The sequence below is a fragment of the Schistocerca americana genome, chromosome 3, assembly GCF_021461395.2.
Source record: "Schistocerca americana isolate TAMUIC-IGC-003095 chromosome 3, iqSchAmer2.1, whole genome shotgun sequence".
Taxonomy (NCBI): Eukaryota; Metazoa; Arthropoda; class Insecta; order Orthoptera; family Acrididae; genus Schistocerca; species Schistocerca americana.
The window spans coordinates 312,940,779-312,968,212 of NC_060121.1; the positions used below are offsets into that span (position 1 = coordinate 312,940,779).

The window sequence follows — 27,434 nt, forward strand, 5'->3', positions numbered from 1 at the left end:
ATCCATGGCGTCTGAGGGACCAGCGAGATCAAGGTCCTCAGCGGACGCTAGAATCTCGACTTCATCCGCACACACAGAGCGCGAAAGGTGCGGTGGGGTTGGTGCCACCGCAAGTTCTTTGGCCTTAGAGGTCTTTTTGTTGGACTTCTCTCGCTGAACCTTGGGTTTCACCGGCTGGGAAGGCTTCACCGATTCAGTCTCCGGGACAGAGGAGGATCGTGAAGCCCTACTCCCGGCCGCTGGTGAGGACTTATGCCACTGGCGGCCGTCATCCTTCCCGCTGGTGGAACCCTGGGAAGGGAGGGTCCCAAGGGAACTCTTACGGGCGAGAGTAGCTGAAGAAGTTAGACGCTTCTCCGGATGAGAAGCGGGGACGGACGTCCCCGACGGGTGGGAGGAGGTTGCTCCTGAGGTAGGTGGTGCAGGAGCAACTGGTTGGGTAGAGCCCCCCACGGGCAAGGGGGCAGGAGGAGTATTACTGCTTATCGAGCTGGCTGGAAGTCTCGAAACTGATGGGGCTAGCACAGGTGTTGTAGCAGCTGCATAAGAAGATGTCATTCTCACAGGATGGAGTCTGTCATATTTCCTTTTGGCCTCAGTATAGGTCAGCCGGTCCAGGGTCTTATATTCCATGATTTTGCGCTCTTTCTGAAAGACTTTGCAGTCAGGCGAGCAAGGTGAATGGTGCTCCCCGCAGTTGACGCAGATGGGAGGCGGGGCACATGGAGTATTGGGATGAGATGGGCGTCCGCAATCTCGACATGTGAGGCTGGAAGTGCAGCGGGAAGACATATGGCCGAACTTCCAGCACTTGAAGCACCGCATCGGGGGAGGGATATAGGGTTTAACGTCACATCGGTAGACCATCACCTTGACCTTTTCCGGTAACGTATCACCCTCGAAGGCCAAGATGAAGGCACCGGTAGCAACCTGATTGTCCCTCGGACCCCGATGAACGCGCCGGACGAAATGAACACCTCTACATTCTAAGTTGGCGCGCAGCTCGTCATCAGACTGCAAAAGGAGGTCCCTATGGAAAATAACACCCTGGACCATATTTAAACTCTTATGTGGTGTAATAGTAACGTTAACATCCCCCAACTTGTCACAAGCAAGTAACCTGCGTGACTGGGTGGAGGATGCCGTTTGTATCAGTACTGACCCAGAGCGCATTTTAGACAAGCCCTCCACCTCCCCAAACTTGTCCTCTAAATGCTCGACGAAGAACTGAGGCTTTGTGGAGAGAAAAGACTCCCCATCAGCTCTCGTACAAACTAAGAATCGGGGCGAATAACTGTTACCTCCATCCTGAGACTTACGCTCTTCCCACGGCGTGGCCAGGGAGGGGAACGTTTTCGGATCGTACTTCTGAGCATTAAATTGAGCCCGAGAACACTTAGAGACTGCTGGCGGCTGGCCGCCAGCGAGAGATGATGTACCACACTTCGTTGCGGGTCATCCGCCCTGATGCCACCTACTCCGACCAAGGGCCCTCCCCACGGGCGCCACCCAGCCACAGCAAAGGCCACCTGGCAGGATGGCCGTTGCCGGGAGTCCCGATACCCCAGGAGGATAGGCATCTACTCCTTGGCATACGTGGGGAGTTAACGGCGCAGGCATCAGTAGAGCGATCCCTGTGTTGTTAGGGGGCTACAACCAAGATGGTACATGGCGGCCCCACCACAACGGACTGGCTACCGTGCTGGATCTTAGGTGCAAAAATGTCCAAGGTCGTCGTCGCAGTTAAAAGAAACACTGCAGAGGGCAGCGTGGTAATCGCACCCAGGGACGTATTCTCGCCCAAGAGATCGAAAACGAGCGGGACACCATTGCAACGACGAGCAATCCGGCTAAAGGTCTAATTGCACGACGGATACAGTGCACCATGTAAGGCGCCCTTCCCCAATTGGCTCGCTCTTCGGAATAATTTAGAAAGATGGAGGTCAAACCCGAGAGGGGACCATCGCATAAGGCCGTAACATTTGAGACTCCTTGTAGTCGCCTCTTACGACAGGCAGGAATACCGCGGGCCTATTCTGATCCCCGAACCCGCAGGGGGGCATAAAATAATAATAATAATAATAATAATAATAATAATAAAGGCTGCAATAGCTCAGAGACCCATGCACATCACACTAGTACTCACCAAAGAGCTTTTGGCCCACTGGGGAGACAAACTTTGTGATCACAAGGGTAAGTAATAACATAAGTTGACAAAAAAATGTAAGTACTTCTGTATTTCTAAACATGTGAGCACAAATCTTAAATACTAATGTCAACATATTTGCAATGAACTGGTTTTAGATGGAGAAAACAAGTCAAATGTTATATATGTTACATTAAGACCACAGATGTTATTTTATTTCAATAAAACAAAACACATTTGGCGACAAAGATATGTATTTCATTGTAATTGCAAGACAGATTTAATATCTTCAATGATTTCGGAAATAACTTCAGAAAAAAGTAGACCTCTTAGAAGAAGTCGATTAGGCAGGGAAGAGTTATGTAAACCAACACTATAGGCAACTGCAAATAAAATGTTTGTTCTATTATGTTTGTTATTGTTGATTATTGCCTACTGTCTTACGACTATTATTTTACAGGTATTGTGTGGTTTTTCTTTCACGAAATATGTGAGTACATAGTGCACAAACTGCGAGTGACTGCCACTATTTTCTTCCTCTTATCAGCCATACTTCCTAATATATAAACTACTTTCAAATGCAATGGAATAAATAAAATGTCTATAAAATGCCACACTGTACTATGTTCTTGGGGTGATACAGTCGCAATTCCTGAAATCCATTGCATGTGGCCTCTGAGCTACTGAGGAGCACCACAGTCCTGAGTCCATGGATAAACCATGAAAATCAGCCTCATTACACCACACACAAACAGGCCTGGCCTGTGGGCAGATCGGTGAGACTAGATCCAACAGGCAGGGCGTGCACATTAGTGGGAAATGATGGGCTTCAGAAATGGCCTGCGGTTTTGGCCCATCATGGAAGTCCACTGATGTGGTCACCTATTTACACATGTCACAGACACCATGTTGATGAAATGAGACTGCAGTGATCAATCCACGCAACACACAACTTGTGTGAATACTCTGAAAATCAATACTAATGATGACAAGTAGCAACTCACCATAAAGATGATCACTGAGCTGCAGACAGGCACATAGAAAACACACACACACACACACACACACACACACACACACACACACACACACACACACAACTAATTTTTTGGAAATAGCCTTTGTCAGGAAACAAAAGCACATACACATTCACACAATCATTCAGACACAACTCGTGCACACACGACAGCTGTCTCTGGCCACTGCATCAACAGCCTCTGAGAATCAGATCCAAACAAACCTCTCATCACACCTCCCTGCCTCTCGTCGGCAGCTGCTAGGCTAGCAGCAAGAAGTGGTGACAGCACTGGCTGAAAGCTGAGGGGAGTGGCAGAAAGGGGAGAAGCAATAAGAATGAGGGAGTTGGGAAGCAGCTCACGTACTCAGCTGCACCCAGCCAGTGACAATGCACGACATCTCAGTAAACAAGCCATTTCATCTATTGAGAGAAAAACGAGATTTTTCCAGTGTTTTTTTCCAATTTCCCTAATTTGCCTGATACACTTGAAATTCCATGATTTCCAGAACTTGTGGTAACCCTGGCCTGGGAAAATGCAGCCAGTCAACAAAGAAAACTGGTTATAAAACACTCACTCGACCCATTATAGAATATAGCTCAAGTCTGTGGGACCAGTAGCAAATAGAACAGGGGAACAGGAGCAAATAGAACAGGGGGTACAGGGGAAGAAGAAGGATAGCACAAATGGTCTCAGATTTGTTTGACTCAAAGGATAGTATGCTGATGAACTTTAAATGTCAGATTCTAAGACAGATTAAATATCCCACAAAGACCAACTTACAGAGTTCTACAAAACATTATTGAGTCACCAGTCTAGGAGTATCCTACAAGCTCTAAGTAAGACTAACCACAGTATACAGAGGCATTACATCACTACAGGTATACATCACCATAGGTTACTACAGAAACAGCTGCCTTCAAAAATTGGTATGTCAGTAGATGAACGACTGAATAGTAAGATACAATCTGCTAGCCTTTAAGAATGGCTCTATCAATAAGTGTGGCAATTATGACATCATACAAACATACATATTTCATCTATCAAAGCATCCCAAGCAGTAATACTGGGATTTTGGTTAAGATATTATTTACACCCTCAAACACATTACTAACTCGAAAATAACAGCCCATAGGAAATTCACTGAGAGTAAGTACAATTACAGAATGTAAGATTTATATATCAGAAGTTGCTCTGATACATTCGTTGGTTTTGCCAACTCGCAAACATACCACAACCTTCAAACCATACCTAGATCTCCGGATATGGTAGTGGTGAGATTGACAACAACATTAATTTCTGAAAAACAGGTTGCTGTGATGACATTTGCTTCAGACACTAATAATCTAAGACTCATGTCTGACCTGACCTAGACCTGAGGCTAGATACAAATTAGTGTCACCTCAGCCTTCATTTAGTGTCTAAGATGCCAATGCAAAATAACTGCTCATAATCCCTAAGTTACAAATAAGATCAGAATGTCATGGAAAATTAAGATAAGAGTATTCTTAACATCAAGGGAAACTACTGATTGTTGGGATAAATCACACTACAATTTGTTATATACTAATTAACATAATCAAAACATTGAAGTGTACACACTTCCAGGAAAAAAGTGTGTTCACTTAGCCACAAGATTACCTAGAACTATTTGAAACACAGAAAAAAAGAGAGACAAGAAGAGCAAATGAAGCAAAAGAGGAAACTAATTTAAAAGGTGAATAGGGAGCTTATTTCAGTTAGTCCAAAAATTGTGGATCCCAAAAACAACATTTTTCTGTCACCAAGCCTAGCAGATAATTCAGATTACAACAAAGCTCCATACATAGTGTAGAGTTTCTAAACAATAACATAGGAAAAGACAGACTGCTACTTACAGTAAAGATGACATGTTAAGTTGCAAGCAAGCACAATTAAAAGAGTTTTACACATAAGGTTTCAGCCACAGCCTTTGTCAGAAAAAGAAAGAGACACACAATACAGATCATTCATTCACACAAGCAAGTACACGTCATGCACACATGACTGCCAACTCCGGCAACTCAAGACCAGAATGTTAACTATCACATGGAAAATGCCAACTGGTGCAGCATCAGGAGGCTATACTAGGGCAGGGAGGTGGGGAAAACTGGGAGAAAAAGTAGAGGAGTAGGTAAGGCCAGGTGTGTGCAATGGCAGAAGGCAGCAAACAAAGAGGATCGGAGACGAGGCTGATGAGGAGTGAAAGCACAGAGGGGATGGAAATTGTTTGGTGGTGGGTGTGGGAATGGTGTGTTACCCTAGTTTGAGGCCAGGATAATTACAGGAACAGAGATATACCATAAACATAACTCCCATCCACAGTTTGAAAAAGCTGTGGGTGGTGGTGGTGGTGGTGGTGGTGGTGGTGGTGGTGGTGAGGCTCCAGATGGCTTGGGTAGTGGAGCACCCATTGAAATCAAGCATGTTATGTTCAGCTGCATGTTGTGCCACAGGGTGGTATACTTTGCTCTTGGTGGTGGCTGTTCATCCTGGTGAACAGCTGGTTGGTAATCATATCAATATAAAAATCTGTGCAATGACTGAAGCAGAGCTGGTAAATAACTAGGCTGCTTTCACAGGTGACCCAGCCCCTGATGAGGTAGGATAAATCAGTGACAAGACTGAATAGGAAGAGCTGGGTGGCTGGATTGTACAGGTCTTGCATCTGGGTCTTCCACAAGATATGATCTTGTGGCAAGAGGTTGGGAGTGGCATAGGAATGGACTAGGATGTTATGGAGGAGGTCGGGTGGCTGATGGAACACCACTTCAGGAGGGGGTGAGAAGGAGCTCAGGTAAGATGTCCTTCATTTCAGGGCATGATGATACACAACCAAAGCCCTGGCAAAGGATGTGGATCAGCTGTTCCAGTCTGGAGTGGTATTGGGTGAGGAAGGGGACACTTGGAGATGCAGATGGAGTTATCAGAGAGGAGGCGGTCTATGTCTATGGATGTGACACGCTCAGTTGAGAAGGACCTGGTGAAGTGGATGGGAGAGAAAGTGTTGAGATTGTAAAAGAACGAAGATAAGGGTGTCTAGGGTCTGAACCCAATGACATCGTCTATGAACCTGAACCAGAGTGATCCCTTCCCAGAAGTCCGACACAACCTCTAATCTTCACTTAAAGCCTTAGACCCTCCCCACAACGTCTCCCCTGAATCCATTTCCCTCCTCATCCCCATGGCATCCCATACACCCACCTTCTCTACACTCCACAAAATCCTCAAATTAAACAATCTTGAACTTCCCCTTGTAGCTGGTTATTATGTCCCCACTGAAAGAATTTTGGCCCTCAATGACTAACACCTCCAATCAATTGTCCATAATCAAGCCTCCCACATTAAAGATAGCAACCACTTCCTTCACTGACTCTATACCATCCCTGCCCCTTTACCTCCTGGATCCCTATCGTCATTGTTGAAGCCAGTTCCCTATACACAAACATCCCTCATGCTCATGGTCTACCGAATGGTAGTTTTCAATAGTGTCCTTCAGACTCCAAACGCACTACTTCACGTGTCTTTCACCTCACTAACTTTATCCTAACCCACGACTACTTGTCCTTTGAAAGGAATACACGGAAACAAGTCCACAACACAGCCAGTGGCACCCACACAGCACCCTCCTATGCCAATTTGTTTATGGGCCATTTAGAGGAGGCCTTACGAGCCTCCCAGAACACCAAATCCCTTGTGTGGTTCAGATTCACTGATGATATAATCATGATATGGATTCAGGGCCAAGACACCTTATCTTCATTCCTTCACAACCTAAACACCTTCTCTCAGAGCCACTTCACCAGGTCCTCAACTCTACCAGGATAAACAGCCATTGCCAAACTGCAGACAAGAGCAAAGTAGACCACCCTGTGGCATAACATGCAGCTGAACATAATATGCCTGATTTAAATGGCTGCTTCTCTACTCAAGCCATCTGGATCCTCTCCTCGACCACCAGCTTTTCTGAACTTCACAGATGGGTGTTACCCTTACAACACATCTCCACTCCTATAATTATCATGATCTCAACTTATGGTAACATAATGCCCCTACACTCACCAACCAACAGGTTCCACCCCACTACGTCCTACCACCTCCTCTCCAATCTCATCTCCACCCTCTTTGGCTGCTGCCCTTTGCCACTGCACATCTTTCCCTCCCCCTCTCCTTTTGCTTCCAGTTTTCCCCACTTCCCTGCAACACAACCCTGACACTGTGCCTTTTTTTTGTTATGGTTTTAGGGTGCAAAACTGCTACGGTCTTTAGCGCCCGGTGTGTGGCTGAGGAAAAGGTAAAAAAACCATGTCGTAAATCACAGCAATGGGAGCGAAACTCAAAAGGTGGGGAAACTAAAAAACAGAAGCAAAGCTTAGAAAACCACTGTAGAAGGGGGGGGGGGGGGTTGTTTGTCCCCAAAAAGAGCTTCAAATGACTGACGTCATCTCACTGACACTAATAAACTCGAGAACGCAATCGGCTGAGCGCATGTCATCTGCTAAAATGGAAGATATATCAGGCAACAGCTGTAGATGGGCGCATAACGGAGTAAAATAGGGGCACTCAAGTCAAAGGTGTCTCACTGTCCACGGTTGAGAGCAGTGGGGACAAAGCAGGCGAGGATCACCAACTAAAAGATGTCGATGGCTAAAAATGCAGTGCGCTATCCGGAGTCTAGTTAAAATTACCTCCTCCAGACGACGAGTGTGGAAGGAAGAGGTCCAAGCACAAGGAAGAGCTTTCAAGTCCCGCAATTTATTATTGGGAACTGCAGACCAATGTGCATGCCATAAAAGAGCAACACAACGACATAAAACACTCGGTAGATTGGCGAAGGGAACCACGCAAACAGCAGGCTGAAGGAGAGAGACTGCAGCCTTGGCCGTTATATTGGCCGCCTCGTTTCCACGGATACCACCGTGTCCAGGGATTCAGAGGAATGCCACAGAGACACCCCCCAAATGGAACAAGTGGGGGCAGTCCTGAATCCTATGGACCATAGGGTGGACAGGGTAGAGAGCTTGGAGACTGAGGAGAGAGCTGAGCGAATCTGAGCATATAATACACCGTATCTGCTGATGGTGACAGATGTATTGGACAGCCTGGAGAACAGCGTAAAGCTCCGCAGTAAAAACCAAACACTGGTCAGGAAGCCAAAATCAATTAGGGGTGTCGCCAACAATATAGGTACTCCCAACACCAAATGATGTTTTTGAGCCGTCAGTGTAAATAACTGTGGCATCCTTCATTTGTGCGCATAGGGCAGCAAATGCCCGACGATAAACGAGAGAAGGGGTACCATCCTTGGGAAACTGACAAAGGTCATGGACAGGCAGAAAGTTTTAGGAAAGAGAACGTAGCAGTTGACGGAAGCGGACTCCCAGTGGTAGCAGATAGGAAGGGTGGCCTGCATACCCTAAATCCAGGAAGGCGTCGAAAAAAAGGTCATGGGCCGGATTAGCAGGCATGGAAGACAGATGGCTAGCATAGCGACTCAGAAGGACAGCTGGACAGCAGAGATTCAGCAGTCTCAGCATAAAGGCTTTCCACAGGACTGGTGTAAAAAGTTACAGATGCTAAACATAATCCACAGTGGTGGACAGAGTCATGACGCCGAAGAGGAGAGGAGTAAACTATGCTTCCATAGTCCAATTTCGAGCGCACCAAGATGCGATAGAGGCGGAGAAGGACCACTCGGTCCGCTCCCCAAGAGGTACCATTCGGGACACAGAGGGTGTTGAGGGATCCCAGACAGCGAGCCAAAAGATAGGAAATGTGGGAGGACCAGCACAGTTTACTGTCAAACATAACACCCAAGAATTTAGCGACGTCCGTGAATGGAAGGTTGACAGGGCCTAGATGTAGGGAAGGCGGAAGAAACTCCATACTATGCCAAAAATTGACACAAACGGTCTTACTGGGAGAAAAGTGGAAGCCGGTTTTGATGCTCCAAGAGTGGAGGCGATCGAGACATCTTTGAAGACAACGTTCAAGAAGGCTGGTCTGTTGAGAGCTGTAGTAGATCGCAAAATCGTCCACAAAGAGGGAGCCCGAGACATCGGGAAGGAGACAATCCATAATCATAATCAGATTTATGGCAATGGCAAACAGTACAACACTTAGCATGGAGCCCTGGTGTACCCCATTTTCTTGGGAGAAAGTACGGGAGAGAGTCGTGTTCACCCGCACTTTAAATGTGCGCTCTGCCATAAATTAATGAAAAAAAGGGGCAGCCAACCTCGAAAACCCCAAGAGAACAGTGTGCGGAGGATGCCTGTCCTCCAACAGGTATTGTAAGCTCTCTCCAGATCAAAAAATATTGTTACTGTTTGGCGTTTCCTCAGAAAATTGTTGATGATATAAGTAGAGAGAGAAATAAGATGGTCAATTGCAGAACGATGCTTTCGGAAACAGCATTGGGCAGGTGTTAAAAGGCTTCGGGACTCCAGCCACCAGGATAAACAGCAATTCACCATACACTCCAAAACCTTACATACACTACTTGAGAGAGAAATGGGGTGATAGCTAGATGGGAGATGTTTGTCCTTTCCAGGTTTCAGAACAGGAACGACGATAGCTTCCCGCCATCTTCTGGGAAAAGTACTGTCCATCCAAATTCGATTATAAAGGCAAAGGAGATAGTGCAGACTATGGTATGGTAAATGCAGCAACATTTGGATGTGGATACCATCTGGTCTTGGGGTGGAAGAGCGAGAAGAAGAGAGTGTGTGTTGGAGTTCCCGCATGGAGAAAACAGTATTATAGCTTTCGCTATTTGAAGAGGAGAAAGCAAGAGGTCGCATTACCGCTGCACGTTTCTTCGGGAGAAAGGCTGGCACGTAATTTGAATAGCTCGACATTTCAGCAAAGTGTTGACCCAATGAGTTCAAAATTGCGACGCCGTCCACTAAGGTATCAATGAGCCCAGAGATCGGGGAGAAACCAGGCGCGCCAGATAACTGTCAAATTCGACTCCGAACTTCAGAGGAGGGAGTGAAGGCATTAAAAGAGCAAGTAAAGAAGTCCCAGCTTGTCTTCTTGCTATCGCGGATGACATGACTGCATCGCGCACATAACTGCTTACAGCGGATACAGTTGGCCAAAGTAGGATGGTGGCAGAAAACGCGAAGAGTGCGTCACTGCTCGCATACTGCATAACGGCACTCCTCGTTCCACCAAGGATCTGGGGGGTGCCGGGGCAAATCAGAGGTGCGAGGTATTGAACATTCCGCAGCTGTAAGAATAACTTCTGTAATATGAGTGACCTGATCATCAACGCTAGGAAAGTGACGGTCATCGAATGTCGCTAGAGACAAAAATAGTGTCCAATTGGCTTGGGAAAACTTCCAGCATCTCGGGGAAATGGTCACTTGTGTGTGTGTCAGCAAGAGCGACCCATACTCAAAGCACCGAGCTAGCTGAACAGTACCAACCGAAAGGTCCAAATGAGAGAAATTTGTCATGGAGGCAGACAAAAATGTAGTATGCTCAGTGTTGAGGCAAACTAGATCCGCTTGGTGGAAGACATCAATCAATAGGGAGCCTCGCGGACAAGGACGTGGAGATCCCCAAAGCAGGTGGTGGGCATTGAAGTCCCCAACCAGCAAATAGGGGGGCGGAAGCTGACCAAGAGATGAAGGAGATCAGCGCTTGCCATCATTGTGGACGATTGAATGTATACAGTACAAAGAGAGAAGGTGTATCCAGAAAGGGAATGACGGACAGCAACAGCTTGGAAGGAACTGTTTAAGGGGATTGGGTGATAATGGACAGTATAGTGGAGAAGAATCAAGAGTCCTCCATGTGCTGGAGTGCCATCAACAGAGGGGAGATAAACCAGACTGAATGAAAATGAGGGAATACAAAACGATTGTGGTGACGCAGGTTTGTTTCTTGAAGACAGAAGACGACCGGCGAGTAGGATCGTAAGAGGATCGACAATTCATCCCGATTGGCTCTAATGCTGCAGATATTCCAATGGTTAATGGACATGGGGTGGACAGAAAAGGGAAGAACCTTAACACTGTTGCTCTCAACGACTGCTGAGAGCTGGTGGCCGACAGTGTGGAATGGCATTCAGCCGAAGATCCTGATCCATAGGTTGTTCGGGAGCAGCTCCTGCCATCAGCAATCGGCTGGTTGATCGGCCACCAGCAGTGCGCCTTGGTGACACGGAAGATGGCTGAGGGCGGTTACTGCCAGGTGGCGCTGTAGATGAGACACGCTGTGGCGGAGAAGGAGAGGAACTGGGTTTCTTATGAGCCTTCTTGGAAACAGGACATTGAGATGAGGGAGAAATTGATGGTTGTGAAGTCGGGGTACGTAAAAAATCTTTGCGAGTAGGGTCTTTTTTGGAAGTCCGGGTGTCTGATTTTGGGGCAATTGCGATTTAGCAGAAGCCGATGAAGGGTGAGCCGCAGAGTGAGCAGGTGATAGTGGAGAGGCCGAACGGGCGATCTTTGCACTGGCCAATCTAACGAACCTGGCACTAAAGGTGATATCACAAGTCTGCATGGCTGCCTCCTTAGTAGGCGGAGGAGATGTAAGGACAGTGCTATATTTTCCTGTGGGAGGCACAGTGGGCTTTCGACTGGCGAATAACTTACAAGCAGCAAATGTCGACACCTTTTCCTTCACTCTGATTTCCTTAATAAGCCATTCATCTTTGAAAATCTCTAGAGGAAGCAGCGTGGTCATAGTTGATGCAATGAGGGGATGGAGGTGGTCAAGCACCCTCATGGGCATCCTTGCCACACGTAACGCATTTGACCGGATTGGAACACAACTGGCTGGTATGATTGAACCGCTGACACCGATAGCAAAGTGTAGGGTTGGGGATGTAAGGGCGAACTGAAATTATCTCATAGCCCGCTTTTATGTTCAATGGAAGTTAAACTGTGTCAAATGTCACGAAGATAGTACAAGTTGGAACCAAGTCCTTGTCAACACTTTTCATGACTTGATGAACAGCCGTTACACCCTGGTCAGACAGGTATTTTGAATTTCCTCAACGGACAATCTGTTGAGGGAGCTTGTATAAACCACCCCACGTGATGAATCTAAAGTGCGTTGCGCTTCCAGCCGGACAGGAAAGGTGTGTAGCAGTGAAGTTCGCAGCAATTTTTGTGCCTGAAGGGCACTGACTGTTTCTAACAACAAGTTGCCATTTCGTAATCAGGAACAAGACTTTACAGGACCTGCAACTGTGTCAACACCTTTCTGAATAATGAAAGAGTTGACTGTGGAGAAGTTTTGACCTTCATCCGACCGAGAAACAACAAGGAACTGTGGCACTGATGGAAGAATTGTCTGTGGCTGAGACTCATTTAACTTTCGCTTGTGAGCAGACGTAGTAGATGATGAGGAAACCATTGCGGAAGTATCCTCCATGATTACCGGCGTCTCCGATGGCGTGCTCCTTCCTTGTGGGGGCCCTCTCTGAGGGCACTCCCGCCTTAGGTGATTGTTCACACCTCCCGATAAACGGACGAAGGGACCAATCGGCACTTTCAGAAGGTACCACCTCAGGTAATCACCTCTCCCTGGGACTGGCCGTTACCAGGGGGTAACCTGTCTACCTGGAGCGGGGAATTACGCGTTACCCCGTCACTGGCTACGCGCAGGAAAGCGTGGGTCGGCCTTCAGACATGCACAGGGAGGAAAAACAAGAAAGGGAGGAACAAAGAAAAGGAAAGAAGAGAGGTCTCAAAAGCCGCAGTGGAGAAGATGGTAAAGAGAAGAGGACAAAGGAAGGACAGAGACTTTCCAGCATAGAAAGTAAAGAAGAGAGACTGTCTTACAGTAACAAGTGTCCGTCTCTAGACGTAGGCACAAAACATACTTCCAGAGGACGAGAAGGGGAAGGGACGAGGCGGAGGTGAGGGTGGGGGGGAGGATAGGGGATGGGGAAGGAAGTGGAAAAGGAAGGTACGCAGACCGGAAAGGAAAGAGGGCTGCACTAGCTCGGGGTCCCGTGCTCGCCACGCACATATCCACAAAAGAGTTGTGGAGCCCCTGGGGGCACCACTGTGCCTGTTGGCGTTCTAGTTCCTGCACGCTCTCCCAGACAGCACTTCTCTCTTTCCCCACCAAAACACTGCTATCCCTTCCCCTTTGCTGCTGCTCCTACAAATTGCAGCTTGCATTCCATTCTGGACCCAGCTGCTGGAGATAATGATCATGTGTGCATGAGATGAGCTTGCTTGTGTGAATGAATGATGTATGTTTCTCTTTGATGAACAATGTGAGAAAGCTGAAGAGAAGGTTACGAGATTATGCAGCAAATGGCTACAAGCAAACAGGAATCCTCAAATATAATTTACTTATCAGCACACGCAAAAGCAAGTTCATACAACAAGCTATACAAAAAAGAAACATTACCCAAATCAGACTTAATCTATTAAAAATCAGTATAATAGCATTCAGAAAATGTATGGCACAGTTCACAAAATTAAAGGGTGTTTTGATTACAAATCTCAGGTGATTAAGGATAAGGATGGCAATATGGTTTTTGAAACATGCAGAATTTTATCAACAGGCAATGAATATTTTGACAATCTACTGAATTATTCTGATCCAAATCACCAATTACAAATTCCACCAGCAGCCCTAACGAAGACCAGATTCCAGCATTGACATATGAAGTAGTGCTCGGAAGTATCAGAAACATCAAAAATGAAAAGGCATCCGAGAGTGACGAAATTCCAGCTGAGATACTAAAACATGAAGAAGTGAAGCATAGATGTTTGTTTCACCCAGTACAGCTAATCTGGAAAAAAGAGAATTTACAAACACAAAGGAAAGAACCATTAATATTCCTAAAAAATACGAAAGGAGATAGGGGAAGACTTCAGAAACCCTAAGGGAAAATCATTACCTAACATAGCATTTAAAATTTTATCCAGCTTATTGCTAAACTGCTTGAAAACATATGCAGGAAATATAAACAGGGATTATCAAAATGGCTTTACACAGTCAACACATTTGTACAACTCAATTCACAGGCAAAGCCTGCGGAATGTAGTGATGCACTTGGGATTTCCAATTAAACTTGTAAACCTCTGCAAAATATGCATTGATGATAATATAGGCATGGTTTTGCTAAATGGAATAAAATCTGACCACTTTAATAATAAAACTGTACTAAGACAGATGCTCTGTCCCCTTCTGTCTGTAACGTTCATTGGAGAGTTTTTAAAAACTATTACCTGCTAGGATCCCCCCACAGAAATAAAGTGAAGGTTTTGGCATATGCAGATGATACAGAAAAAGAGAAATGGAGATTAGATAGTTATTTGTGGAGCTTTTAGAAGAAGCTTCTAAGTTTGCCCTAAAGACAAACAAAAAAGAAAACAAAATACATGACAGTTAAAAGATGTAGAGATGAACAAGACCACCAATCACACTATTAATTAGAAAGCATAAACTCAAACATGTTGTACAGTTCAAATTTCCACAAGCAATGATACACGAACAACATCAGAAACAATTAGAAGTGAAAATGATACTACAAAATGCTAACAGGCCTACTGTTCTACTTAAAAACTTATAATGTCTAGACTACTGACAAGTAAAACTAAAACAGAGCTATATAACACAATCATCAGACCAATCCTAACCTATGGAGCAGAAACAGAGTTTAACAAAAAGAGAACACCAATTACACCAGTATTTGAAAACAAAAAGTACAAGAAAATCTTTGGTCCTTGTTATGATGATGGACTGCAAAGCTCAAAAAGACAACGCACACATTATCACAACAAGCAACAACAATGAGAATAATAAATTCTAGAAGACTTCAGTGGACAGGGCATCTGATCAGAATGAAATAGAATCAAGCAGTTTCAAGAATATTCATGGAGAAATCATTTTGTAAGAGACCAAAGCAGAGACCCAGGAATACATGGGAAAATGAAATTAAAACAATATATGACAGGTTGGGCATAAATACTTGGCAGGATGTAGCACAAGATAGAAGCATTTTGAGGCAAAATGTGAAGTGAGCAAATAAGCTTCAAGTGCTTTAGAAGCCACGAAAAGGAAGAATAAAAGTCAGCATTAGCACTTATCACAAATTGCCACAACATCGGATATGTTCACAAAAACAAGTATGGTAAGTTTTTTGAGACCAAAGACAGTTCACAGCCGGACTGGGAAAAGTCACACCTCTGAATTAAAAGGCACAATAGCTTAGATAGATTTGCATGAACAAGATTACAGATAAGTGTCATTTTAAAAATAAGAACATCAATCCTGTTATAAGAATTACATCCAGTGTGCTTTGCAGAACATCCCACAGCTACCACTTCGAAAACTAGGTATTGTGATAATTCCCTCAAGATATAAATATTAACCAATCCTTTTTGTTATCAATATTTTTTCTCGAAAATTTACGGTTTTCATACTAGGTCCAAAAACAATGTCTATGATGGGTTTAATGTTAGTACGGATAGGAATCTGATGAATACATAGGTGTCCAACTTATCACCAAATCACGCTGAACGTCTTGTGCCTAAAAGAGTTAAAAAGCAAAAAAATTATAATTTCATTTGGCAATTCTTACTCCATTGAAGATAACTTTCCCTTTGGAGTTATTCGAAACGCACCCACAAACGTTTCAGTTGCCTTTAGATAGTTCATAGTTAGCATATATTATCGTTCAAGTACACATTGAATGTTACACACAGAATGTCAACCTAGCGCAATACAGTTGGTAATTTTGCTGCACGCGCGATATAATACCTGAGCAACCCTCGTTTTTCTTCCATTTCGATCTTCCTTGATTATCAGCTTTCCTCTACCAAAGGCGTTCAAAGAAGGATACGTTACATTACTTCTTCCAAGTCCTGACAGTCTATCGAGGTCCCTGAAGACGTCAAATTCGTTTGTCCAGGTAGACATTTCCTCACACAAAAGCTTCGAAACGTTGTGCTATTTTGTTGACAGTATTCGCATGCAACTGCATGAAAAACACAACATTTATGTCGTCACAAATCAAGCCCACAGTTGCGAAAAAACACACAAGCAGACGATGTCATGCAACAAAACCGTCTGCGGTCTGCGCATGTTCTAGCTTGAATCCAGCTGCGCCACTATCGTCGAACTATCGATACTTTTGATAGACAGCCGAATGTAAATCGATTATTCCATGATTTTTTTCTAAATTGTATTTGGGCTTTAGGAGCTGCTGCACCATTGTACAGTAGAATAATCAAATTCCACGAGAAAATGAGGCATTATCAAAGCATGTTAAGATGGTTTTTACAGACGATGTATAAAGCAAGTTTCACAGTGGACGTCAACGGAACTGAAGTCAGGACATCAGAGTGTATTCATAATGGACGTCATTTCACTACAGTCTAGCATAAAATGTTAGACTGTGATTTCATGTCGACATTTCACGTCACATCATGTGATCGGATTCGCCATTTCACAGCATAGGAGAATATTTTGACGTCACGTGACCCGACTTTCAGTCGACATGACGTTGTCCACAGTGCGAATTGAATTACGCCCATTACCGAACGGTGAAAATGAGGTCATGGCATACCATACGTGACATAAAAAGTCGCAGTATAGTGTCGGGATTGAGAAGCTAAAGGCCAATTCACTCTGGCCGTCACGTCCACGTTTACATCTGCATCTAAACTCTATGGAAATGCCCACTGCACCAATTATTTGAGCTGTTTATCGTTCCACTCACTTATGGAGTGCAGGAAGAATGATTGTTTAAACGCATCTGTGCATTAGGTAATTAATCTAACCTTGTCCTCACGATCCCGACGGAAGCAATAAGTATGGGATTGTATTATATTCCTAGAGTCAACATTAACAGACGAATCTTGAAAAAAAATCATAACAGGGCATGGCATCTTTGCTCCAGATGCCAAAACCAATTTACTTCGAGTAAACTATTAACACAGCATCTGCTGGGTTCCTCTATGCAGTACCCAGTACACGTAGAGATGTTCATAAGAAGAATAAGGTCTTAAAGCTCAAGAATTTTCGGCGCAAGGAGTTTGAGTGCCTTCTCCCTCCTGAGGTGGGCTCTGAAGGTGACCCCACTACCTCATAAAATGACACCTTCCTCAGCAATGTATCAAGCTGAAACTTCCTGGCAGATTAAAACTGTGTGCCGGACCGAGACTCGAACTTGGGACCTTTGCCTTTTGCGAGCAAGTACTCTACCATCTGAGCCACGACTCACGCCCCGTCCTCACAGCTTTATTTCCGTCAGTACCTAGTCTCCTACCTTCCAAACTTCACAGAAGCTCTCCTGCGAAAATTGCAGAACTAGCACACCTGGAAGAAAGGATATTGCAGCGACATGGCTTTGCCACAGCCTGGGGGATGTTTCTAGAATGAAATTTTCATTCTGCAGTGGAGTGTGCGCTGATATGAAACTTCCTGGCAGATCAAAACTGTGTGCCGGACCGAGACGTGAACTCGGGACCTTTACCTTTCAAGGGCACACTGTTTTAATCTGCCAGGAAGTTTCATACCAGCGCACTCCACTGCAGAGTGGAAATTTCATTCTGGAAACATCCCCCAGGCTGTGGCAAAGCCACGTCTCCGCAATATCCTTTTTTCCAGGAGTGCTAGTTTTGCAAGTTCCCCAGGAGAGCTTCTGTGAAATTTTGAAGGAAGAAGACGAGGTATTGGCGGAAGTAAAGCTTGAGTTGTGTTTGGGTAGATCAGAAGGTAGAGCACTTGCTTATTTGAGGACATTTTGAGGACATTTGCGAACGATTCTGGAGCGCATCCGTGGAAACATACTCTCTGGATCCTGAATTCTACTACACCATACCAGGGATTCCTTGGGATACCATGCCCAAACCCACATTTGTCAACATTGAAATCCTAACCAATGTCGATACACTGCTGTTTTTCGAGCGAGTGATTTGCGAGGAACTTTGACAGTATGCCCATAAGTATGTCATGACAGATGACCCATAAATGGCTTGTTTGCTGGGCTTGGATTTTCCTTTGCTCATCATTCTCTGTTGTTTTGAAAGATGAAGGCCTTATGAGAAGTAATTACATCGATCGCATTTCTTTTTTTACTCGGACTGTGCAAGGAATACCGTCATGAAGCACACATCACTCGTAATTCCACACAGTTAAAAATCTATCGATCGCGAAGCATGCACCGCCCGCCGTCCCATGTCCACTGTACCACACAGGACGCTATTGCACATGCTCCCAGGAGTCGGGATGCACTGGCGGCCCCTGCGAAGTGACGACACGGCACTCAGCTGCCGAGCCACGCACAGGTGTCAGTCCGCGTCCCGAAAGCATGAGGCGGCAGCATCCCTTTCTTACTTGACACCTGAGAAATTCCTGTCAAAATACGTGTTCACCTAGGCACTGTTGCTAGCGCGATGACACATGTCCTTTGTACCTGTGGTCTGGCGAGATGTTCGCATAACAGATCACCCTCAGTGAACTCTTCCAAAGCGCCCCTGCGCTGACGCCATGACCCACTGCCAGACAGACGATTACAGGGGTGCGAGCTATTGCTCCCAGGCCGCTGCCCACGACAGCCAGCAGGTGAAAATCGCGTCTGTTTGCAGGTATACACTTAAGAGTTCTTCGGGTGTTATACTGACATGAAATGTCTATGTAAATAAGACACAAGTCACCCTCTGGGCCTCGCGTGCGTGTTTACCGTTGCTGGCGCGATACCTCTTTACCTGTGGATACTGACGTCACAGGTCGCACTATAGAAATCTATTCCAAAGTTTCCCAGAATAGCGCAAGGTGTATTGTTCCTAGCGATCCTAACACGACATGTGAGCTGCGTCTAGCCGTGCACGCGTGTTTACTTGCCTAGCGTGGCTGACACATCGCCGTGAAATGTTTGGGTAGCAACTTACCATCTGAAAGGTTCTCAATGTTATACGGACGTCACGTGGCTATGTAAGTAACAGCCAAGTCGACCTCTAGGAAAATGTCGCAGAAATAGTTAACGATCGCTTTTGTAGGAGCTTTCGTGATGTCTCAGTTTGCCTGCATGGAAATTCTTGTCCTAACAGGATCTGTTTACGAAAATAGCCCGAATAACACCGAATGCATCTTTCTGATAATCCTAATGGGACAGCCCATCTCTCACTGCATTTACCTGTCAAACTTCTGCTGCTGCCAGTGTGGGAGCACTGTCCGCCTTTTTTTCTGCAGATGAGACTTTCAGTGGCAAAAGTGGTCTACAGATGGTCAAATACATCCGACATGCTCACCGTGCCGCAGTGAGCGCCAACGGAGGAAACTGCCGCCGTAAACACGGCCCATGACCGCAGCCACAGAAGTGCATGTAAGCCAGAGAGAGGCCAGCCAGTCGTGGACTAGCGCCCACCCCAGGAGGATCTAAGTGGTAGGAGTCCAAACGCTATCAATATTCCCAGTGCAAACACTCGTCATATTGGATCTCTCAAATTTCTGCAGAGTAGACACACGACACACACGGTCCCGCAGACAACCCAATGCAAACTGGGTATTATTTCATTATTCATCCACCCAGTGGGAGCCGCAAGCCAAATCGTCATAAGCTGGAAGCTTTCTCGGACTCTCTGAACTGGTCTACAAAGATGGGCAAGCCCAATCTCGGAACAGAGGCGGATGCTGAGATGCTGTTTCCTGCCCTGACCTGCTTGACTGCTGCTACACTTTCTACGGCCTTCCCCAGACTCACATGTATATTGGGAACCAGTCACATATTTATCAGTGTAACTACAATTAAATAGGATTGCTGCCACAGAGTGACATCGAGCAACGTACTGGAAATGTCTCTTCTTGACGGCCATGGTTCTGGAACGAATCTCAATATCTATAGTGCACATAATTGGCCATGTATAAAAACTCTTTCTTTCGCCTTACAGCTACCGATGTGCTTTATCTATACCTCCCTCACCATAGGACACACAGTAATTTTCTCTGTACACGTTGGAACATAAGCGACAGTAACTTTACACCGCAACTTATACACACTTCAGGCAAACAGTGCAGCTATCATTTATACATGTACAGCATTCAAAAAAATTATGACATGTCCACATTCACACCAGCTACATGTTTCACTTCTTTTCAGTTCTAGTAAATTATTTGAAGTTAAGTTTTCCAGTCAGCTCTTCAGGAAGGTACTGCATCCTGTCAAAACACTCTCAAACAAGTGTTATAAAGCACATACGTACTGCACTATGTGATAATCAACAACGCCCCTTGGTCAAAAGGGTTGGAAAGATATCTCTGATACAGGTTGGTGTACTGTAATCAATATCATTGTCGATTATGCGACAAGGAAAACGCGAGGATAGGCTTAATGTGTGCCAACAAGGGGATGTTTTTTTACAACCGTATTGCCCGTCATGTTTGCAAACTACAGCAGGTACAGTTGAGCCCTTGCACTACTATATTGTGCAGCCATTTACGAAATGAATCTCTCACGCCTTACGTTCTGATATATTCCTCAATGCGTTCAAATTACAATTCACCACATTAAGTGTATCCTTCCCTTACGACTAGAAATATGTAATTTTCTTTTTTGCGTGAATAGTAGGTTGATTACGTTCCATAAAAGTCTGGTGACATGTCGGAACATAAGCCACAGTCCCTTTACATAGTTCTTCTACATATGTAGATGATGTCAGTCATTTCACGTTATTGATATTAGATTGTGCAGTCATCATAAGGGTCAGAGTTGGGCAGTTGATTAGTAATTTTACTTAGGAAATGTAAACATTGTAATATAAAGGTTTTTTTTATCTACAATAAATATCTACGCAGGAACAACGTTTATCATTTAGTAGGATTAGTTGCCTTCATCATTCATTTATGTTTAGATTGTAATTTATAGAATTAAGAGATCCTAAGGTCTGCTTCAGGGGGTAATCAGACATGGCCAACTCTTCATTTTAGCGTTTATTATTTTCCGTTGCGCACATTCATTTTACACTCGCTTGGAGTAGCATCTTGGAATATATCTACACACCATGTGTGTCTTGTAAATATAATAGCTTTTAAGTTTTTCACCTGCCACTAGCCATCCAAATCAGAATAGTTTTTAAGTGTATAATATCTATATAGCTCACAGTCCATCAGAATTGTTATTGTAAGAAAACTTTGCTATTGGAGACTGTTGAAATCAGTTTCTAAGTGTGCACAGTCCGCCAGAATTATTGTAAAAACTATGCTAATGGGTCTGTGGAATTAAGTTGTATTAAAGAAAGTACCTCCTCATTAGTTTTTAGTGTAGATTTATAAAAAAAAATTCCGGCCATTGTTTACTGTTGTAGGTTGTAGCGTGTAAGTTAAAAGTATTTCTGCATTGGAATAGCAGAGTCAATTCAAACCTCAAGAATACTATATTGTACCTAAAAAAACTGCATTGTACCTCAATAATTATATTGTACCTCAAGAATTATATTGTATTTGTGTGAACTGAATAAACGAAAAAAAAAATTCTTCACCATACGTCTTTGTTGTTGTTATTTACAAAAAGCCCCTTCCCCTATTGCATTTTGGATGTATATGTATATGTATAGAAAAGCTGTCCAGGTGACAAATGACATTAGTTTTTCTGAAGATGAGTGCTATTTAGGAGGTGAATTTTAAGATGGAAGATAACAAAATATATGGAATGGTTACATGGAACTACGCCTACCGTGCAGCACAAATTCGTTTATGGGAGCAGGAGGCATGTGATCGCGTCCGCTTCCAAAGATGTATAGCAGACATGTCTAAAATTATATCTCCGGTGCTTGAAGAAAACCACAGATATAGCATGTGGCTAAAACTGTACACTGTCAAAGTGGGAATAAGGTGGGAAAAAAAGAACTCGGAGGTTGTGAGGAAAAAATTCATTTATTTCTCAGCCAACTAAAAAAGTAGTTTTATGTTTTCATAAGCAGACACAGAAACACTATTTTCACACATCTTCTTCTTCTTGAGTCGATGGAGAGAAGGACACCCGTAGAATTCCAGGTCTTGAACAGCAGCTAATTTAAAGATTCGATGCATCCATGAGATTTTCTCCTTCCTCTTCACATAGATGCTGTCATCCGTGTAGTCGAATAATTGAAGCGACGTCACCATATCTTTATAGCGTATGCTGGGATCATCCCAGTGAATTCCATGGTAGAAATGTGGTAACCACTTTGCACTCTTCTGTGTCTTAGCACACTTCACATACTTCAAAGACCTCGGTGATGCAATGTTTGCTTAGAATGTCTCTAGCATTTCTGCATCTTCTTTGTACACCATATCTTTAAATGTTATCTGTCAGCGCTCATCATTATAGAAACCACGAAGTAAAGAAATAGGTCATTAAAAAAGTAATAGCATTTTACTTGGCTACAGAACAGACATTATTGATGTATTCAGCTGTGCACCCAGTACAATACATCTTAACTGATGGTGGCTCATCAGTGTGGCATCGCGCATTCGAGACATAAGTAGTGGAACAAAGCAGGGCCACCCCACTCTCCATCCATTGTTGCCAGATGTTTCAAACAACGACACTGGGTCACAGGGAGCGTCTCTTGCGACTTACAGTACAGTGTGTGGGATACCGTCATCCTCCTACAGTATAGATGATGAGTCTTTAAATTGGTCTGTGCAGTGGATCAATAACCGTATATTTAATAGGATCGTCACGCATTACCGTTTCTGGCCTGGTCCTGCTTGCTTGCTTGCTTTTCTACACCCATCTCCTGACTCTGGAATTGCAAGAACACATTAATTTTCGCATGGTTGCCATAATATTATATCATTTTCGCTGTACTTCTCGATATCAGGTAGTATCCTACCAATCGCTCGCGCAACATAATCCCGAAGATATAGACCCGAAATTATTTCTGCGCAAACCTTAAACATTAGCGAGGTGGAGTGTGCTATAAACTACTGAGTAGCTAGAAACTTATCCCGTCTGCGAAGACCTTTATATGAGAACTCGAAAAAAATAGATGAAACTGATATTTCCACTAGCGAATACCGATATCGGGGATGTAACAGATTCCAAATCATCCCCATAATTTACAAAGTCAACTAAGGTGTTTCTCATGTCTAGAGAGAACCAGAAAACGTGTCTTCCACACATATTTCACCTGCTAAATGCACACACCACAACCGATGTTCCCTCAACTAAATAAAGGCGCGAAATGCGTAGAAGCAGCCAACCGGACAATTTACATGGAAGGGAATAACGGTCCAGCGCAAACACACGTCCTTATTGAAACTTCTCAAAAATTTCCGCGCAATCACGAAAGCTATCCAACACGTACTAAGTATCAGTTCGCTATACGGCTGTCTAGAGGACAACACGGTTAAGTCAGCTACATTCCTGCTCTCCAACAGGCTTCTGCAATCAGACAGCTCCTACAGTTAATGGGAAATGTGAATCATTCCCGCCACAGGTCACTGGCGCTGCACGCCAACATAGACAGAATCGTCCTAGGAAAAAAAATAGCCTCAAATATATTTTATCCCTGTACTGACAGCTAAATTTTACGACTGCAGTCTCAGTTGAACGACATTCCACAATGAGCGAAGTATCGGAAATACACCCTACTGTTGGCTGTGGCTCTGGAAACAGAAATATTGGTACCATTCTCATGACTTGATGCACTCCTCCCTTTGCTATCACAGTACTCCACGTCAAATCCATACCTTCCTTACGACTGGACATATTTTCTTTGCGCATGTTGGAACACAAACACATACTTTATAAGCCTGATGCTCTAGGCAAATCTATCACACACCCCCTACTACTAAGTATAATACTTCGTCAATAACCGATTGCTGGCGATACGAAATAATACTGATCTAAAATAAACCATGGGTAGACATGTCTCATAAGTTTTTTTTGCGAATGCTACCACCGTGTCTTAGAAAGAGAGGCGTAATCGTCTTACAAACTGCTATACGTTAAAAAAACACAACCATATTACCATCACAAGTGGTCTTGGTTCTACAGGTGCACACAAGTATTCATGTTAAAAGCTATACTGGCTTTATAAATCCACGTATGGCATTACCTATGAATGATGTAGTTTTTCCAGATAAATACCGTGACACTGTATATCATCGCATCAGCAGTGCGGTTACGCATCGCTGACAGTGCACCCTCGAGATAAAATTACCGGATTTTGAAACTGATTCCTCTAAGGAGCATGGTATGAAACCGGTATTTGCAACTTCCTCACGCCGCCGACACTAGATATTTCTCTAGTATTTGTAATGCATTGTGTCTCGATGGCATGTCAGAGGTTCTGCGATATATCCACTGAGCTATAGGCGACGATTGATTGAGAAGGATCACAAATAGTAGTAGATGGTGTGATGACTAAGGTCGTAAGAAATGTACACTAGCTTTTCAGGTCTCTAATGCTACGCTTGCAGTAGAAATTATGTCTATGATCTGGAATCAAGTCTTTCCATTCAACCACACACCTGCGCTGGAGCCTATGGAGAAGTCCTTTAATTATTACAGCCACTAGTGAATCATATTTCTGGCACTCTCAAATCTCGAAATGAGCCACCTTTCTCGAACCTATCTGCTACAGTAAAATTCCAACATGGTTTTAGGTAGCCTCTATACATCTTGCAACTACCCCTCAGACTCTGGACTAGCGTCCCTGCAGCTTTGTGCATGTGATTGTTCCAATGTAATTCAGAACTGAGCAGAAGTTGGAGAAAGCTATATCTATCACCTTCTGCAACCCGTGTAGAAACAGGCGAAGCTGAACTACTGCAACAGAACTATGTTTTGACCAGTCGACAGAAACAAAGCCTGTTCCTGCAGCACAAGGTAGTAAAAAAGACAGTACGGGAACTGGAGGAAGGATGTGGATTTTGCTACTGCATTGTGGTGCTTCTCCAAATTACAAGCAGGTACTACAGAACCACATCCCTCGGGGCCCATTCACGTCTATCACCCCAACATTCTATCATCATTATTCTGTTCCATCCACCAGAGAAAAATTACGAACTATAAATCTCCACTAACTTCATGACATAGACAACTCGATAAGATTTTTACCGCATCTCTCTCCTCCCATATATCGAAAACAAATACCGCATGCATACTGGCTTCGAGCACATGTGACGATCCAAGTAAATATACAGGTATTGATCCACTGCACAGACCAGTTCTAAATTTTCATCACCTATACTGTAGAAGGATGACCGTGTCCCACAGACTATACTGTAAGTCGCAAGAGACGCTCCCTGTGACCTTGTGTTGTTGTTTGAAACATTGTTTTCTTTCTGCATTAACACGCTTTGTACACTATCATACATTTTGTTTTACTGCCACGACTTCAAGGTCTGTGTCAGGTTCTAAATTGACATTCTGATCCATTGCCTCTCTCAGAAAACTAGACATCACATGGTTTAAATCATGTTGTTACTGCGTCTACCATAACACGCCACACACACTCTGGATGATTTTAAATAAAAGACAGTTACAACATAAGGGAACTGGAAGAGTTTGGCGGCGTTGTAGAGAGTTTCCAAACTGCTGTCCGAAGGTGACTGATGACCTCTACATTTAAACTCATCTGTCACGGTGATGGAATAGCTGATGGCTCTGCATTCTGTTTCGACTGATTCCTCATATTGTAGTCATGTACGCGATCACTATTTTGGTGCTATTCCATCCCCGAGAAGGTGTTGTCCCTCCAGCAAAATTCTTTCTCTATTTCAAACAAGCGATTTCATTATGTGGTAACCAACAGCACACATGTGGACAGATGGACTGGAAAAGACGCCCCTGATGAACTGAAATAATAAGAATTACAGATGATTGTGTGAACAATTTTACCAATTTTACAGTAATTTCAACACCGACCAATGATGTGGCTGCGTGTTTCTCAATTTGTATGGTACAATAGTTAATGGGATGGTGTGTTTCAGTGGGTAACATGGAGCAGAACAGCAGGTGAAGTGCAGAACACTAGGTTAATCTCCATAATTTGTATGTAAAATGCAGTACAATAGTTTAAGGGGGTGGGTTACAAAGAAGAATACGCCAGAAATGGCGTTCAAGTCATGTGAAATTCGAAAAGTGTACCATAAAATGGTGGGAGGACATTACTAATTACTTAATTTGGTATCAAATTCGGTACAATACTTTAAGTAAATGGGGGTGACATGGAAAACCACTAAACAGAACAATAAGTTAAGTGCCAACAAAGGGCCACACATTAGGAGAAGGCACCCAGAGTACAATGCCAAACATTAGGTTATGCAACATGTTTGCTCCATATAATTTCGTCTTCTACATGTTTCCAAACAGCAGAGAATGACGAGCAACAGAAATCCAACCCCCACAAACTTATGTATTTATAAATAAACAATATATCCATGAATTTCCTGTTATGAGACCCTTCCTCTCCACCACCAGACGACCATCTTGGATTATGTCACGGAAGGGATGACATCACCCTCTGGTGGCGGTACTGTGTACTAGGCCCCAACTGAGACCACCATCGTGGACTGTCATGGAACGGTTGACAGTGCCCTCTGATGACAATACTGTGTACTCTGGACCTCGTGGTGAACACACTGGATGGAGGTACTGTCTCTAATTGTTAAAATAAAGACTGAAAATAAGGACTTATTACCAGCACAGTTAGAGTCCTCTTCCCACCATTTCCTAGGAAGAGGTGGCGGTCGGATGACTTAGGTTAGGGGAAGTAGCCTAAGTGCTCTTTCTTTCCCGCCATTTTCTTAGGTTAGTAGGAATAGTCCAAGTGGCCTTTCTTTACTGCCAAAATGCAAATTACCCTCCAATCCCTAGGAAGAGGTGGCGGTCGGATGACTTAGGTTAGTGAAGGTAGCCCAATTGACCTATCTTCCCTGAATTTTCTTAGGTTAGTAGAGGAAGCCATGGTGTGTTGCATTATCCTGATGGAATTTGAATTTCCACCTTTTTCTGAGGGAAAGGAGGGGAGGGGGGGTTAGGATAGTGGAGGTAGCCCAATTGACCTATCTTCCCACCAAAATCAGCCATCTTGGATGACGTCACGGCCGCCATATTGGATGACATTGTGTGCTGTTCCGTCATGGCTGTCATATTGGATGACATCATGTGCTGCTCCCAAGTCTACAGGCTGCCATCTTGGATGACACCATCGCCGTCTTCTATACCCGGGCCACTGAAACATGTCACTTCAAGGACACTCCACAAGCGCCATAGATTTGGTAGTATAACTCACAAACAAGTGAAGAACGGGAGGCGCCACGTCTTCTGAACCAATAAC

General features: G+C 44.2%; 1 protein-coding gene across 1 annotated transcript in view; it reads right to left on the reverse strand.

Moving 5' to 3' along the window:
* LOC124606050 overlaps positions 1–16,210 on the reverse strand; it is a 117,683-nt gene extending 101,473 nt beyond the window's left edge. Inside the window, exon 1 of the mRNA XM_047138009.1 lies at positions 15,922–16,210. Within this exon, the coding sequence (XP_046993965.1) occupies positions 15,922–16,080 (159 nt within the window). The 5' untranslated portion in view covers positions 16,081–16,210. The remainder of the gene's footprint in view (positions 1–15,921) is intronic.
* Between the last annotated feature and the right edge of the window lie 11,224 nt (positions 16,211–27,434).